The sequence below is a fragment of the Mercenaria mercenaria genome, chromosome 4 (assembly GCF_021730395.1).
Source record: "Mercenaria mercenaria strain notata chromosome 4, MADL_Memer_1, whole genome shotgun sequence".
In the NCBI taxonomy this organism is placed as follows: domain Eukaryota; kingdom Metazoa; phylum Mollusca; class Bivalvia; order Venerida; family Veneridae; genus Mercenaria; species Mercenaria mercenaria.
In genome coordinates, this window is record NC_069364.1 from 72,668,873 (window position 1) to 72,687,172 (window position 18,300).

At 35.5% G+C, this 18,300-nt stretch overlaps 1 protein-coding gene across 2 annotated transcripts in view; it reads left to right on the top strand.

Annotated features, from left to right (window-relative positions):
• Positions 1 to 18,300, top strand: part of LOC123552131 (sestrin-3-like) — a 49,626-nt gene that overhangs the window by 1,555 nt on the left and 29,771 nt on the right. For both annotated transcript variants that reach the window (XM_045341536.2, XM_045341537.2), the window contains exons 2-3: positions 2,326 to 2,672; positions 10,764 to 10,838. In XM_045341536.2, the coding sequence (XP_045197471.1) occupies positions 2,376 to 2,672; positions 10,764 to 10,838 (372 nt within the window). In that variant the 5' untranslated portion in view covers positions 2,326 to 2,375. The remainder of the gene's footprint in view (positions 1 to 2,325; positions 2,673 to 10,763; positions 10,839 to 18,300) is intronic.

The following is an 18,300-nucleotide window of genomic DNA, read 5'->3' on the forward strand; positions in this document are numbered from 1 at the left end:
TATAGTTGTATTTGAATTTGATGAAATAAGTAAAAATCACAGAGGGGATTATGATACCCCCTGCAAAAGTATGAAGGGGATTTTGTAACACCCTGTCATTTTTCAGTGTAGGGGATTTTGATCAAGGGGATTTTGATTGTCTCCCGTTTTAAACATGTGAAATATGATCCGTCTGTGGTAGAGGAGGCGGCGACTGGTGTAGCAATAGCATGAGCTTGACAAGAGTTGCAAGCAGATTTTGGATGCCAAGACAACCCTGCACGACAAGGTCCACGTTACTGCTATGCATGTGAAAAACCCTACATGCACCAATTGTGGATGCAGATTTCACCCTAAATGTGTTGCAGATGAATTACTGGGCTATACAGACGAACTTCCGTTTGAATGCAAATACTGTTGATTTAAACACAGATTCTAAGACATTTTTAACACTGCACACTGCATCATGTATAAGGGTGTTAATACCATATTCAGTTTTCGGACATTAATCATGTAGAAAGTTGTCACAGATGTTGTGCTGTGCTTCTGCAAATTTAGGTTTAGATACAGATGCTCTGTAAATTCCAGTTATATGTTTTGTTTTATAAAGTTTCTTTGTTAAAAATGCAAGTAATACCGTAAAGAATGTCTGTGTTTATCATTGTAAACAAACAAACGTTCTGTTTTTAAGAAGTTGGAACTGTTTGGAATTAGCCCCACTGTTGTTCGGAATTACCTTCTCTGTTCGGAAATACACGTCCAATAGGTAATATCTTCAATACACTGTACTGACAATATCTGTATACTTATATAGTTCGGAATTATACACACTAAATCAGCTGGAATCACTCTATAAACAAGTTGTTTTTAAATGGCAATATAAGTGGGTATTTCCGAACATTCAACATTATTGCTTAACTGTTCGGAAATACCCACACCCGCTCTATATATATATATATATATATATATATATAAAGGTATACCATGGCTTTTACTAGTCCAAATGATAGGACGTTTCGGGACTGCATGATAGTTTTTGACTGTTGCTGTCCAGAGGGTAGTCCAACTAATTGTATGTGAATTGCGATATTGTGATAATTTTTTGCACAGGTCAATATCTCTCTGTAAAGGCAGACATATGGTAAATTTATGTCGGTCTGTGAAATCGGTCTGCTTTGCAGCCGAAAAATTGAGACTATCCGGAGGGGTGACAACTATAAAATAGCAGATCATATAATAAGTCATCCCTATAAGCCAAATAAATAAGGCTAAGCTTATACTACAAATATGAGAGGTGGTCTAGAGAACTTGGTATGTTTTTACTTTTATAGCACATACTTTGACAGCTAACAATGTATTAAAGTATTAATTGTTATGGTAGAGAAGTTAAACACAGAATTTTTCATACCCCCCCTTCGGGCCCTCCAACTCCCCCCACCCCACGAAATATGTTTCCATTAAATGATGTACATCACTATTGAATGACATATATCGCTACTGACCGGCATGTATATTAACTATTGACTGATGCCTATATCTCATCTGGATTATAGCAATATCCGGAGGGATTTTAGCATGTTAAGTTAAACAGTAAACGAAGATAGGTAGATAGTATGTATAATTTTCAAATTAGTAATTAACTGTATTTATACACACTCATATTGCCATTTTGGTATAGACCAAATGAAAATGAGTTTGGAAATAAATTTTTCAAGATTAAATTTAGTGTTGTCCTACATGCAGACTGGTCAATAGTATACGTTTGTTTGAATGGTTTATACAGTTGTTTTTTATGCCCCTGAAGGGAGGCATATTAGTTTTCAACTGTCCGTCCGTTCGTTCGTTAGTTCGTTCATCACAACATTAACTTTTTGCATGAAGGCACTTTACTCGTGAACCACTGCACCCAGGACCTTCAAACTTCACATCGCTGATAGTACTTATTGAGTACACAACCCCTACTGACTTTGGGGTCACCAGGTCATAGGTCAAGGTCACCAGGTCAAAGGTCAAGGTGCTGCGGGGGCATTTGTCACCATTAGTGACAGCTCTTGTTTTCTCAGTTTTTGACTTTAGACCAGCAAACCTGTGTTGAAATATAGGCTGGTCATTTTACCTTGCTATTTATGTAAGAAATCTTGTAATAAATTGTATGTCTGTCCAAAAATATGATACAGTACTGTGTATAAATAAATCCAGTACAATTGTTATATTACATTTACTTTTAACCCAGATCATGCTGGACATGATTGATTCTGCCTTTGCGACCAGTGTAGATCATGACCAGACTACACATCTGTTTAAAAACCACAATATAGATTGAGAATGTTATCATCTGTATTTCAGGAATAGGACAAGAAGAGAGAAAGGAAAACTTGGCTCGAGCAGATATTTTCATGGATGGAACGTACAGAGACGAGGCTTCATTACGATTCCTTCATCCAATATCCAACCGTGACAAGAACGTACGAAAACATGCATTTGATGCGACAGTTAAAACAGTTGAAACCTGGTTGACAGGGTACGCTACTCCTTTCAATTCGTTAGAGTCTATTGCTAGCGTGAATGGAGTTGGAAACAACTTGGCTATCGGTAAACTACAGGAAAGAATCCCAGATCTTCTTCGTCTTGTGTGTGGATGTCCTTTCAAAGATATCAGAGACAAAAGCAAATGTCTTCTAGATGACCTGAAGGTATTAATACCATTATTATTATCGTTTCAATAGTTAGGTATACTGGTCTGAGAATCTAGCCAATGGCATATATATACTAATACTAATGATACACATCATGTCCAACTTTTCTGTAAATTCTGTAAGTTATTATGTCAGTTACAAATGGTTTGTCTAGAACATAATCATTTGGGAGATTGTTCAAACAAAACAAAAATTATTTTGTATTAAAGCACAAAAGTATGGGTAACCATTGCAATATATATAGTTACTTACTTAATTATACTAAAACTTGATAGCAAGTATATGGATTTTTTGCTGAAATTGATACAGCTGAAAGAATTAATGTTAGTTTTTGTAATATTCAAATTTAATTTTACTTTAAACCAAACCTTTTACAATTCAGCCGGAAAAAAAGTGTCAGGTGATTTATCATAACCAAAACAAACTTGAGTAAAAGAGGAAACTATTCTGTTTAATCCTTTTTAGGAAAGATAATAGCTGTTTAATATTGCATGTCATTTAAACTATAGGCATAAGTTGAGTTGCAGATAATAAGGAAATAGTACATTGATTCTAAAGTATTTTACACTCATAAAGTTGGCCTGTCCAATTAGTATACTGCCTCTGTACAATACCTGGCTTAATTGATATATATAGGTTAACAATGTGTGCTTGATTTGACCTGGTCACTGTAATACAACATGTACATGTACAGTCACTCCACATTTTATCCGCTCTTTTTGTCCAGTGAGTGAATATGTAGTTTGAATTAATAGATCTACTTCCAGTTGAAATTTTGTCTGGAAAAAAAATTCAAACTTTATAATTAACAGGATGCTCCTCATACCAAATTACAATAGAAACTGGACATCCTAACCATGATTCCTAATCTTATTGTGCACTTTTTTCCTGGAATTGTGAGAATCTCAAATTTTTCATTTACATTTGGAGGTGGAAGGTTTGAGTCCTGTTAGAGGCAGGTCTTGTGAAGCTTGAAGAGAGACCGGTTGATGAGGTGCCAGATGGTTAGATAATTACCTGCGGGATGTCTAGCATTAAAAAATAGGAATCTGGAAGTTATGCTGCTCAATGTCTGTAGGTGTCTCATAAACCAGCATAACATTATATACTTTGTTCAACAACTTTATTATTATAAACTGCAATATGATTGTGTAAAAGGTAAAATTACCTTACAAGTAACTTATTGATCAAGCAATACCACATCTTTTTCAATGATTTTGTAAGTTGCTAGACATTTCTAATTTCAGACAAGGCACACTTAGCTGTAATAATCATAATTATACACACCAACATAGATATTTGTTCTGAAATGTTGGAAGTCTTCTTATAAATTCCTTGAATTTCTAAACACCTGTTCTAAGAAAGTTTGTGGTTTAACCACTATAAGTAAACAGCCTATGAAATCTTAGTGAAAATAGTTTGTTTTTGATGTGCTAAAACTGTTTGCAAGTTAAGCAAAAAAATATTTTATAGCTAGTTGACACAGGTCACCCCCTGATGTGTTTGTTACCTAAATAACACAATGGAGATCAAAGTTGCGAAATTACCTTTAAACTACTTTAATATAAGTTGCCTTAAACTGTTTGCTCTTTGATTCAGGTTTTATTTATTATGCAGATGAAATCAGCTGATACAAATAGAAAGTTTTATATTTATAACAAAATCAGCTGATCAATGAATCATTCCCCAAAAGGTGAAATTTAGTTTGCCCTAAGTAAACCTACTGGTATATCACTAATTTTTTTCTCCACATGAATCAATATGTCAGCTCCAGGACACGTCAGGTTTTATGACAAATGACGAAAATTGAAAAAGAAGTTATAAAGAAATAGTCCCTTGGATGGCAAAAAATACACAGAAGGGTAAATTTTGATATAAACAAAACATTTTTAGCTCGACTATTTGAAGAATAGTCTAGCTATTCTACTCACCCTGGCGTCGGCGTCACACCTTGGTTAAGTTTTTGCATGCAAGTACATACAGCCATACGTTAAAGGCATATAGCTTTGAAACTTATTTTTTTCTTTTTCTAGGTCAATAACCAACCTCTCTTGGTCAAGTCCCATAACTCTGACATGTATTTTGAGCAAATTATGCCCCCTTTTGGACTTAGAAAATTTTGGTTAAAGTTTTACATGCAAGTTACTATCTCCAAAACTAATGCAGATATTGATTTGAAACTTCACGTGTCTTCGGGGTTATAAAACTAGTTGATAACAGCAAGTCCCATAACTCTGACCTTCATTTTGGCCAAATTATGCCCCCTTTTGGACTTAGAAAATTCTGGTTAAAGTTTTGCGTGCAAGTACATACAGCTATTACTAAAAGGCATATAGATTTGAAACTTATTTTTTCTTTTTCTAGATCAATTACAAACCTCTCTGGGTCAAGTCCCATAACTCTGACATGTATTTTGAGCAAATTATGTCCCCTTTTAGACTTAGAAAATTTTGGTTAAAGTTTTACATGCAAGTTACTATCTCCAAAACTAATGCAGATATTGATTTGAAACTTCACATGTGTCTTCGGGGTTATAAAACTAGTTGATAGCAGCAAGTCCCATAACTCTGACCTTCATTTTGGCCAAATTATGCCCCCTTTTGGACTAAGCAAATTCTGGTTAAAGTTTTGCATGCAGGTACATACAGCTATTACTAAAAGGCATATAGATTTGAAACTTATTTTTTCTTTTTCTAGATCAGTTACTAACCTCACTGGATCAAGTCCCATAACTCTTATATGTATTTTGAGCAAATTATTCCCCTTTTTGGACTTAGAAAATCCTGGTTAAAGTTTTGCGTGCAAGTACATACAGCAATTACTAAAAGGCATATAGATTTGAAACTTATTTTTTCTTTTTAGCTCATCTGATTTTTTGAAAAAAAATGATGAGTTATTGTCATCACTTGAGCGGTTGTCGGCGTCGGCGTCGGCGTCTGCGTCGGCGTTGCCTGGTTAAGTTTTATGTTTAGGTCAGCTTTTCTCCTAAACTATCAAAGCTATTGCTTTGAAACTTGGAATACTTGTTCACCATCATAAGCTGACCCTGTATAGCAAGAAACATAACTCCATCTTGCTTTTTGCAAGATTTATGGGCCCTTTTGTACTTAGAAAATATCAGATTTCTTGGTTAAGTTTTATGTTTAGGTCAACTTTTCTCCCAAACTGTCAAAGCTATTGCTTTGAAACTTGGAATACTTGTTCACCATCATAAGCTGACCCTGTACAGCAAGAAACATAACTCCATCTTGCTTTTTGCAAGATTTATGGCCCCTTTTGTACTTAGAAAATATCAGATTTCTTGGTTAAGTTTTATGTTTAGGTCAACTTTTCTCCCAAACTGTCAAAGCTATTGCTTTGAAACTTGGAATACTTGTTCACCATCATAAGCTGACCCTGTACAGCAAGAAACATAACTCCATCTTGCTTTTTGCAAGATTTATTGCCCCTTTTGGACTTAGAAAATCAGTTTTCTTGGTTATGTTTTATGTTTAGGTCAGCTTTTATCCTAAACTATCAAAGCTATTGCTTTAAAACTTGCAACACTTGTTCACCATCATAAGTTGACCCTGTACAGCAAGAAACATAACTTCATCCTGCTTTTTGCAAGATTTATGGCCCCTTTTGGACTTAGAAAATATCAGATTTCTTGGTTAAGTTTTATGTTTAGGTCAACTTTTTCTCTTAAACTATCAAAGCTATTGCTTTGAAACTTGCAACACTTGTTCACCATCATAAGCTGACCCTGTACAGCAAGCAGCGTACATCCATCCTGATTTTTGCAATAATTATTGCCCCTTTTGGACTTAGAAAATCATTTTCTTGGTTGAGTATTATGTTTAAGTCAACTTTTCTCATAAACTATCAAAGCTATTGCTTTAAAACTTGCAACAGTTTTTCACCATCATAAGTGGACACTGTACATCAAGAAACATAACTCTATCCTGCTTTTTGCAAGAATGATGGCCCTTTTTAGACTTAGAAAATCATAGGTAGGACAATATTTCTATTACACAAAAAAAATCAGATGAGCGTCAGCACCCGCAAGGCGGTGCTCTTGTTCTAGATCAATTACCAACCTCACTGGGTCAAGTCCCATAACTCTGGCATGTATTTTGGGCAAATTATGCCCCCTTTTGGACTTTGAAAATTCTGGCTAAAGTTTTACATGCAAGTTTCTATCTCCGAAACTAATGCAGATATTGAATTGAAACTTCACATGTGCCATCGGGGTTATAAAACTATTTGATAGCAGCAAGTCCCATAACTGATATGCACTTTGGTCAAATTATGCCCCCTTTTGAACTTAAAACTCTTTTGATATTTAACCTTTTTGGGTAATATTTTCCTGCTTCTGGGACAATATTTCGAATAGTCGAGCTTGGCTGTCTTATGGACAGCTCTTGTTAGATGAGTGATAAACTTGTAGACAGCTACACCCATGAATCTTTGCACGTTGACAGTTAGTGCTAAAAAAAATAGTCCTTTGTTTGCAAAAAATGCTGGCTCTCTAATGACCTGTATAAAAAATCATTTCCATTTCTTTTTGTCGGCATGTTTATTGCAATAATTAATGTCAGCAATACACTTTTTACAAATAAATAAGCCAGAAAATGTCACATAAGCACAAAATGTATGTATAATGAATGTATAGAGACCTGAAGATATATTATGTCAGCATGATATTTGCCATCACTTTCAGTGACCCCAGTGCAATGATTTATGCATTTTTGGGATACAGGTTACCTAGGAGTGCTTGATGGAGTGAATGCAGTATATTCAACATCAGTGGTGATCTCACAGCTATCATCTCCCTATGTGACTTTTCAAGTGTGAATGCTTATAATTGAAATTCATTTTGTCATTTCAATGAATATTTAAAAAGAAGTGTCTACTTTGGTTCCTACAGGTGCAATGTTTTCCCTTTACATTTCTTACTTTAATTTTATAAACAGCAAATTGTTTTGTCCATGTCAGTTTGTATGTCCACCTGTACACATCTTGTTTCTAATAAATGAAGAAAGCTTATAAGGAATGCAGTTGTCAGACTTCAGTATATTATTGCCTGTGGTCAGTAGATGACTGCTTAGTAGGATAAAGGTCAAGGACGCAATGATATTGTAAATGCAGACAAATTGGAAAAGGATCTGCGCTTGTCAGACTGGTGTATAGATAATATATATATATTATTATGAGAGGCTGTACTCACAGTGACTTTGAGACTTGAAGCAATTTCTGATCAGTAAGTTGTCAAAACTTACTCTTACTGTCATACTTCATGTAATTTGTCCTGGTTTAGTACACATGTTGATGACCTGTATTGATTTTTGGGTCATAAGATCAAAGGTCAAGGTCACAGTTGATATCTGTTTACTTTTGGGTGTAAATTGCATTGCATTTCACTTTCTCAACATCAGATTTGCCTTATTTGTCAGACAATTAAAGTTTTACTTGCTCTGCCAGGCAGAGAGTGTAACTGTCATTGATTCTAAGATGCTGGTAACTTCAGTCTGGGTGTGTAAAGGTCAGACGTTACCACTTCTTCACAATCAAACTGTTCAATTACATAAACAGTAGACAGTGACATAACACCCAACTTTTGGCATAGGACATGACACTTAACATTGGGCAATGACATAACACCAAACACTTGACAGTGACATAACACCAAACATCAGGTAGTGACATAACACCAAACATTAGGAACACTTTGTAGTATTAGGCAGTAATATAACGTAGACAGTAACATAATGGAGTAAGCAATAGTAAGTTACAAAACACCAAACATTTAACAATAACATAACACCAAACATTTAGCAGTTACATAACACCAAACATAAGACAGCAAACATAAGGCAGTGAAATAACACCAAACATAATACAGTGACATAACACCAAATATTAGGCAGTGACATAATACCAAACATAAGACAGTGACATAACACCAAAGACAGTGACATAACACCAAACATAAGACAGCGACATAACACCAAACATTAGGCAGTGACATAACATCAATCATTAGGCAGTGACATAACACTAAAAACAAGACAGTGACATAACACCAAACATAAGACAGCGACATAACACCAAACATTAGGCAGTGACATAACACTAAAAACAAGACAGTGACATAACACCAAACATAAGACAGTGACATAACACTAAAAACAAGACAGTGACATAACACCAAACATAAGACAGCGACATAACACCAAACATTAGGCAGTGACATAACACCAATCTGAAGACAGCGACATAACATCAATCATAAGGCAGTGACATAACACCAAACACAAGACAGCGACATAACATCAATCATTAGGCAGTGACATAACACCAAACACAAGACAGCGACATAACATCAATCATTAGGCAGTGACATAACACCAAACACAATACAGTGACATAACACCAAACATTAGGCAGAGACATAACACAAACACAATACAGTGACATAACACCAAACATTAGGCAGAGACATAACACCAAACACAATACAGTGACATAACACCAAACATTAGGCAGCGACATAACACCAAACAGTAGGCAGCGACATAACACCAAACATTAGGCAGTGACATAACACCAAACACAATACAGTGACATAACACCAAACATTAGGCAGTGACATAACACCAAACATTAGGCTGCGACATAACACCAAGCATAACACAGTGACATGACATCAATCATTAGGCAGTGACATAACACCAAGCATAACACAGTGACATGACATCAATCATTAGGCAGTGACATAACACCAAAAATAAGACAGTGACATAACACCAAACATTAGGCAGTGACTTAACACAAATCGTACAACAGGCAAATAAGCAGTGAGATAATATTGGATATGAAACAAACAGCAGGACATTTAAGGCAGTGGCATTACACCAAATATACAGCAGGACATTTGGCAGTGTTGACAGGACACCAAACTTACAACAGAACATGGGATAAAGCGTACATATTCAAGATTAGGAGAAATGAAGACATGTTTTATTTTTGGGTAAAGAGGAGTGTAACACTGAATTAACGTCTGAAAGTACAGCAGACATTAAGGCAGTCTAATGTGTTTTCTCATGCAGTACAAAATAATCAAGAGAAAAGTAAGACACTTGCGTTCCTCAGTTTGTTTTGCCATGTATGAATTGGCAAGCTTTGATGTGAGAAAGTTTGCAAGTTTCTGCTTGTGCAGTTACAACTGCTGGTTTCCATCATTTCCAAGGTTTTTGTAAAACATGCAGATAAAAGCAAAGACGAAATTGCCTGTGTACATTAGTGTAAGATATAATCTGCATGATGAACCTTATCAGGCAAGAAAAAGAGAACTGCAGACTTTTAAATTGCCTTTTGATTTTCTATGAAAACAGCTTGAAGCTGCCTTTGAATCTACCTGTATTAAGCAGAAATTTGCATTAAGCAGCCAGCCAGCTATTCTAACTTTAACTTGTCTATTAAGCTGCTGCCTGCCTTCAGCAGCCAGGTTTAGCTGCTGCCAAGGTTGGCTGCCTTATGACAGGTTTGACTGTATAAATTTAAGATATTGTTTTTTTTTTTGTTTTCTTAGTATTTCCTATGGAAATTATATCTGTAAACTGTCACAGAATGAAGAGAGTTATTAGTTGAATTGTTGAGGTTTTTATACTTTCTAAATTGTTTTGAATTATTTTGATTTTAATTTTTCAAAAAATGATAAATAAAAGAACGAAAAAAAGTTGCATTTAGGTCAGTAGTGTTGTGTTTCCTGCTTTGCCATTTATACAACAGTACCGGCATGTAGAAACTAAGATATTACATGTATCATGCTAAGGCGGAGCTTGGGGTGTTGGTGCCTTTATAAAATTGATTATACAGTGTACTACAGTCAGAGAGTGATGGTTTTGTGGTGATTTGGAAAGCCTCCTCTCCAATTAGGTTGTAACAACTGTGAGGAAATGGGGGCAAGGTACTCTACCAAATGGCTGTAATCCAAGACAATAATAGAGGTGACATCTTCTTAGCTAATTCACATAAAAATGTCATAAATTATCATGAAATATCATAAATGATTACTAGAATGTAATTAACCGTTTTCTGTTCCAGAAAAAGGGTAAAGGTAAAGGTTTGAAGATTCCAAAACGACTCAACAATGTTAGCTACTTCATTCCAGAAAAAGAGGTAGGTTTCTTATCTTGTATCTTTTTACAAAACGGATATCATTTACTAGCAGGTACTTGGTTTGGAATTTGATTTCAGGGAGTGCTTATTTTTCCTGTGTGAAAGCAGGGAGCCGATTATGACATCTGAAATTAAATTGTGTTTAGGTAGCAATCATGTCGTTTCATAGAAAAGAAAGATGAAAAAGATTTTGAAAATATAAAAAATGATGTGTGTAATATTCTGCTGTGCTTTTGGTAAACCTTTACTCTTAGGCATATCAGTTTTAGGTGAAGGTGGAGTGTCAAAATAGGGTTACCGAAAGAAAAGTATGAGATTGACATTTTAAAAAAAGTTGAATTTGTTATTCTGTTTGCAATAACTATTACATGTCTTAGGGCGTAATTTTACAAAATTGAAACCATTTTAAGCTAAGATTGCACGTCACCTCAGGCTGTATTTCAGCTGAATCAGCAGATTGTATGATAAGTGTCAACATTTCTGACATTTTCATCCGTATCAGTTTTTCCAGCAGGTGTCTTTTTCAATTTGTGAGTACTTCGGAATAAATAAGGAAGTGTTTTAACTAAGTTTGCTGTTGTAAAATGACTTTATAAGGTATGACCTCTTGACTCTGCCCCCCTACTAATTTTCTTATGATTAAAAAAAAAATGACTCTCTTTCTAATTTGAAATAAAGTATGTTGGTAACTTTTAGCAAAATTTAATGTTAAATATTGCTGAGGGCTTCAAAATGTTAGGCATCTCTAGGCATCTAGGAAATAGGAGTCTTTTTATCTGGAAGTTGGTGGAACAGTGGCAGTGTTACTGCAGGAAAATATTTTATTATCAAAATCAGCTTTAAAAGTAATTTCATTTATCTATAGTGTTTGATAAATTTTGTGTCCTTGTCCCAAACATAGTTAATAGGACACATGTCCACCCACATCCTTGAACTTTTCCTATTAGTTGCTTGCTAATTTTGCACTTAATAGATATGTCAGAAGGACTTCTTTTAATAAAAAAAAACTATTGGCACATTTTCCTGTTATCAACTTTGTAAACTGGTATTGCGCAGCCCAGTAATACTCTTTATACCCTAAAACTTGCAAAATATTTACCTTAATACTGTATAATATTGACCGTGCTGTGTCGTGCGATTGACTGAAGTAGGTGTAAAGCCAATTAAAGAATTTGGTCAGCTTTTAAGTTGGTCAGTTGATCAATAGTCAAGTTGCTGGGATTATTTTCTGACCTCAGTTTTGTTTCCTTTAATAATCATAGCAGTTCACATGGCTGGAAGTTTTTACGTGACATGGAAGCTTGCAAAATGATAAAGTAGATGGTAAATAATAATCTCGTTATACAAAATTTCCTGGTGGTTTCCTATCCATTGGCTGGTCAGTTATATTTGAAGTAGATGGTTTGAATGAGAAAGCAGGCAAGGATTTTCGTTTCCTTTTAAATGTTGGGGAAATTTCCATAAATAAGGTCTCTTACTCTCGGTCTTATTGACTACCAAGTGCTTTTACTGACTACCCTGTGTTTTGATTGATTATCCAGTGCTTTGACTGACTACTCAGTGCTTTGACTGACTACCCAGTACTTTGATTGACTATCCAGTGCTTTGATTGACTACCCAGTGCTTTGTTTGACTATCCAATGCTTTGACTGACTACCCAATGCTTTTCTGACTACCCAGTGCTTTGATTGATTATCCAGTGCTTTGATTGACTATCCAGTGCTTAGACTGACTACACAGTGCTTTGATTGACTACCCAGTGCTTTGATTGACTGTCCAATGCTTTGATTGACTACCCAGTGCTTTGACTGACTACCCAGTGCTTTGATTGACTGTCCAGTGCTTTGATTGACTAACCAGTGCTTTGACTGTCTACCAAGTGCTTTGATTGACTATCCAGTGCTTTGATCGACTACCAAGTGCTTTGACTGACTACCTATATGTAATCTTGCACTGTGGAATTCATTCTTGTAAAGATAATTTTGTAGCAATGCTGCATATTATTTATTGTATTTTTCATCTAAAATTTCCAAAAATACTGATAAAACAAACTTCCTCTATCTTATTATAAACAGAGTTAAATTTGTGTTAGTATTTCAGACAGAATATTTGTAGGTATATAATAAATAAGAAAAATTGTATTAGCTTATAGCAATAAATGAAACAAAAATTAGAAACTTCTAGTACACATAAAATGAGCACAGGCTCAGTGGAAATTACAGTGATACTAGTCAGATAAAGTAAATAAATGATTGATTAATGACAGGAATAGATCTACACTGATTGATTTAGCCTGTCTATACCAGTTTGCTGGAACATGGTCAAATCTCAAATCTGTCACAAACACACAACCTGTATATTCATCAACTTGTCTCAGTTTTTTTGGTGTACTAAGTAACCATTTATATCATTAAGTGCACCAGTCATATTTTGATATAATACCGAAATGCCCAGTATTCTCAGAGGACACAAAGTCTTACGTTTTGCAGAATTTTTACAATCTTTAAATAGATAATACATGAATACATATATGTGAAAAGCAAAAATTTAGGAGTAAAGCTAAGTTCTCACTGAGCCAGGTCAGACATTCCAGTGGAGGAAGACTCCACATGCTCCTCAGGTGGGACTTCAGGTAGAGGAAGACTCCAAATGCTCCTCTGGTGGGACTTCCCAGTGGAGGAAGACTCTGCATGCTCCTCTGGTGGGACTTCCCAGTAGAGGAAGACTCCTCATGGTCCTCTGGTGGGATTTCCAGTGGAGGAAGACTCAGCATGCTCCTCTGGTGGGACTTCCCAGTAGAGGAAGACTTTGTATGCTTTTCTGGTAGGACTTCCCAGTAGAGGAAGACTCTGCATGCTCCTCTGGTGGGTCTTCCCAGTGGAGGAAGATTTGGCATGCTCCTCTGGTAGGATTTCCAGTGGAGGAAGACTCAGCATGCTCCTCTGGTGGGATTTCCAGTGGAGGAAGCCTCAGCATGTTCCTCTGGCGGGACTTTCCAGTGGATGAAGACCTCAGCATGTTCCTCTGGCGGGACTTTCCAGTGGAGGAAGACTCCACATGCTTTTCTGGTAGGACTTCCCAGTAGAGGCAGACTCCATATGCTTTTCTGGTTGGACTTCCTGGTAGAGGAAGACTCTGCATGCTCCTCTGGTGCGACTTCCCAGTAGAGGAAGACTCCGCATGCTTTTCTGGTGGGACTTCCCAGTAGAGGAAGACTGGATGCTCCTCTGGTGGGACTTCCCAGTGGAGGAAGACTCCGCATGCTTTTCTGGTACGACTTCCCAGGAGAGGAAGACTCCACATGCTTTTCTGGTGGGACTTCCCAGTAGAGGAAGACTGCATGCTCCTCTGGTTGGACTTCCCAGTGGAGGAAGACTCTGCATGCTTTTCTTGTATGACTTCCCAGTAGAGGAAGACTCCTCATGCTTTTCTGGTACGACTTCCCAGTAGAGGAAGACTGCATGCTCCTCTGGTGGGACTTCCCAGTGGAGGAAGACTCCGCATGTTTTTCTGGTGGGACTTCCCAGTAGAGGATAACTCCGTGTGGTCCTCTGGACATGTTAGGTATGAGCAGGTATCTCAGTAGAACCACCAGCCTTTCAAAACCTTAGAGCTTCCTGATGTTATGACCTTCGCACATTGTCTGCATGTCATCACATCTGTGGGTATTAGATGATCACCTGAGCAGGGTTTGAACCTAAGCATTAACATGTGAATGGAACCTAAGCATTAACATGTGAATGAAGCAGTTAAAAGAGCAGTTTAATTTTATCATCCTTCAGTGAATAATATCAGTTAATTATTCGAGATTCTAAATGAGAGTTGGAAGACAGATTTATGGACAAAAACAACAACAGTAAAAATAGTAAGCAACTGTAATAATATTTTTGTGTTGTGTACATCAGGATATAAGGAAAGGCTGACAAGGTTAGAATGGTTGCCAAGTGTATTATTCTGACGTAAAGTTAACCTTTCTGCAGCTGTAATCCTGTAAACAAGGTTATAAAGGGCAGATTATTGTACTCAACATTAATTGATGGACAAATTATTTTTTGAAGTTGATTATTTATTTTCTTGTAATATAGGTTGTAAAACTGTCTCTGATAGTTTAATGCATTTGGACAATTTTATAAATAAGTTTTTAGTAAAGTACAGATAGAGCATTATTAATGTCTTGCCTGTAATAGCTGTTTCAGCCTGATTGAAAACGGCTCCTTAAATGTTACCTTTAATAAGCTGATTGTGTTCTTCAGTCAGATTGATTGTAGTTTATTCTTGCATTCTAAATCCTTCCACTATTTTTAAAGAAATGTGAAGCTTTAAGGTGATTAGTCATATTTAAGCAAGAGTTTTTTTTTAATGCTTTACTTTTCCTATGCAGTTATAGGTTTACTGAACAAAAAGACACATTACATACCGACAAAGGTAGATCCCTTAGATTAATAGATCTATAATAAGAAATGTGTTTTATGTTAATCATAAAGTTATGTTTTATTTTTAATTATGAAATTATGTTGTATCATAAAATTTTGTAACACTGCACCCCCACGACACCAACTACACATAAAAATGAAAGCTGAATGTTTCTTTTATTTCCATAAAATTACTTTTTATTTCCATAAAATTTCTAATTTAACATTTGTATTTAATAGGTACTGTCAGCATTTCTATAATCTGATGTTTGGAACACATCTGTTACATCATCAAAACCAGATTAAACTCATTAAAGGGAGGTAATCACAAATCTTCCTAAAAGACAATCAGCCATACATTTATGCAGCCAACATTGTTGTTTCTTGAAAAATTCTCTAAAAGAATACGATATAAAAAAAAGTGAAAAATGATGATGAAATGGGATTGACTACATTTAAAAGACCAAAAAAAAGAATTTCCCTCGATGAAACTTTGTACAGCTCCATTGACTTCAAAGGCTAAACATGCTAGATGCTTTGTCCAGTCTGGAACATAATTTTATCACATTGTCATATCAGATACCTTGCAGCATTGTACCAAAGTGTTTTACAGAGTGTGCGCAATTCCTTTAATATGACACAATGTTTAGAAGACTTGCTATATCAGCAATTGCCAGGAATATAGTCAGCTGAAGTTTTTTTTCTGATTATGCACTTCTCTGTAGAATCGAAGAAAAAATACTGCAGAGGACTTTTGACTGCATGACCCAGTGTAAATAAGTTTTATGCGGTTGATTTAAATAGAAAAAATATGGTAGGCCATGCAGTACCATATTTCCAAAATGTTATAGGTCAGCAGTTCTCATAGCAAAACTGTGAGCTACTTTAATATAGGTTCAATTTTCTCAAATCTTAGGTGACAGTTTAATAGCCATCTATTATGGAGGGGCTTAGGTAATTGCTGCTGTTTGTCATTATTGAAGAAACCAAACTCTTCACCAGTAATTACTATGTTATTGTATAGCAGTAATCTGAGATCAACAAATCCCCAAAGTTGTCATTATGTCACTTTTAGATGGGTGCTACAGGACAACATGCTATTATACCTATGTTGCTGGCAACATTAGGCCAGTATAATTGCTATAATAATGAGAATTGAGTATTCTGGCTCCTAATTAAAGCTCTGGTATTTCTGTAAAAACCCAAGTTCTTGTCAAAAGCACATGCACATTACATTTAATATTTTAGATTGCTATAAATAGGTAGCATTGATAATGATTTGAATATTAGCTCGACTATACAAAGTATATGGAGAGCTATTCTACTCAACCCGGCGTCTGTGTCGACATCTTTCTGCATCCCCACCTCGGTTAAAAGTTTTTTTTACACTTTCTCTATTTCTCCTTACTTCTGTAATTATTCGATGGATTTGCTTTAAACTTAAATTAGTTATTCCTCATCATCACCCACATCATTATGGCACAAGGGCCATAACTCTCACACCAATATTTCATGAATTATCCCCCCTTTTTACTTAGAATTTCAGGTTAAAGTTTTTGTTCCACATCATCTCCCAAATCATATGACACAAGACCCATAACTCAGGTATCAATATGTAATGAATTATCCCCCCTTTTACTTAGAATTGGTTAAAGTTTTGATGCACTTTCACTATATTTCATATACTAAATGGATTTCATTCAAACTTGAAAGTTGTTCAACATCATCACTCATATCATATGACACAAGGGCCATAACTCTTGCACCAATATTTCATGAATTATCCCCGCTGTTTGTGTTTTGATACACTTTATCTTTACCTCTCTTATTACTTAATATTTTTTGACACAGACTCAAGCTATTGTGCAATATCTTCATCCATTATTGGTCCATTGGAGTCATTAAATGCTCCAGTGACAGCTCCAGTTTCCTCAGACGTGCCCAGTTTCACTATCCAGCATCAAAAAAGTCTAGCACGCTGTCTCCTGTGACAACTCTTGTTAATCATTTACCTCCCTTTATTGAGACCTAGCTTGCAGTTTGATAATGAGCAATTTTTCATTCTGCAACTTTGAAGTATAAAGTTCTTTCTTGAGGCAGTAAAGTTATAAGTATCTAAGAACAACATTGATAAAGGTTAAATATATTTATTATTTGTGCCGTGGATCTTTTCCATTTTGCTTTGCCAGCTTGATAGATAAATATTGAGTCCTTTGACACTTTGACATTCAGTTCTCAAGTTGTTTAAAATGTGGGCAGTTAGTACTAGGCACATCTGTTTTGTCTTAAATGTCTTCTGGTGCAGAAATCTGCTCCACTGTTACTTGTTTTTCACTGTAATGAGATCAACAGATTTTCATAATGTCAGTGTTTGTAACTAGATCTTGTAAAATAGCAGAAAACTGTTCACGTGAAGTAATTTGTATGTGATAGAGTTTGATCAAACCAAGATTTTAAAAGTTGCAAGCTCAGCATTTTTCTTCATAACAATTTAATACTATGGTTGTCAATAATGGAAGTTCAGCATGTCCCCTTTTATATATCCTTTTCCAGATTTTTTTTACAAATACATGTAAAGTGAACTTTATTGCCTTTAAATAATTAGAAAAAAATGATGTTGTATAAGTCTGTTGATTATCCACCATTTAAAATGCTTCTCTACCATACTGGTATACCTGCAATATGTACCAGTTAGATATAAGGTCTGTAGATTTAATTATGTAAATGTATATATATATCATTATAATCAAATGAATATATCAAAAATTTTGACACCAATTAATTAGACATCTGCCTACCTGCAGGGACCATCTGCCTTATAAAATATATTTAACTTTGTACTCCCCGAAGTGTACTTTAAAAATTCATGAGCCTCTAGATTTATTTAAATGAACCTGAAGTATTTCATGATGTTTTAAAATAACTTTCTTAATTTGATTCAAGGTTACAGTTAGATTTACTTGCTTGAATAATTTGAGACTGTTTCGTCATGTTAAAATAAAGTTCTGACAGCAAAGGAGATATCAGGTGAACATCAAAGAGCCCCAGTG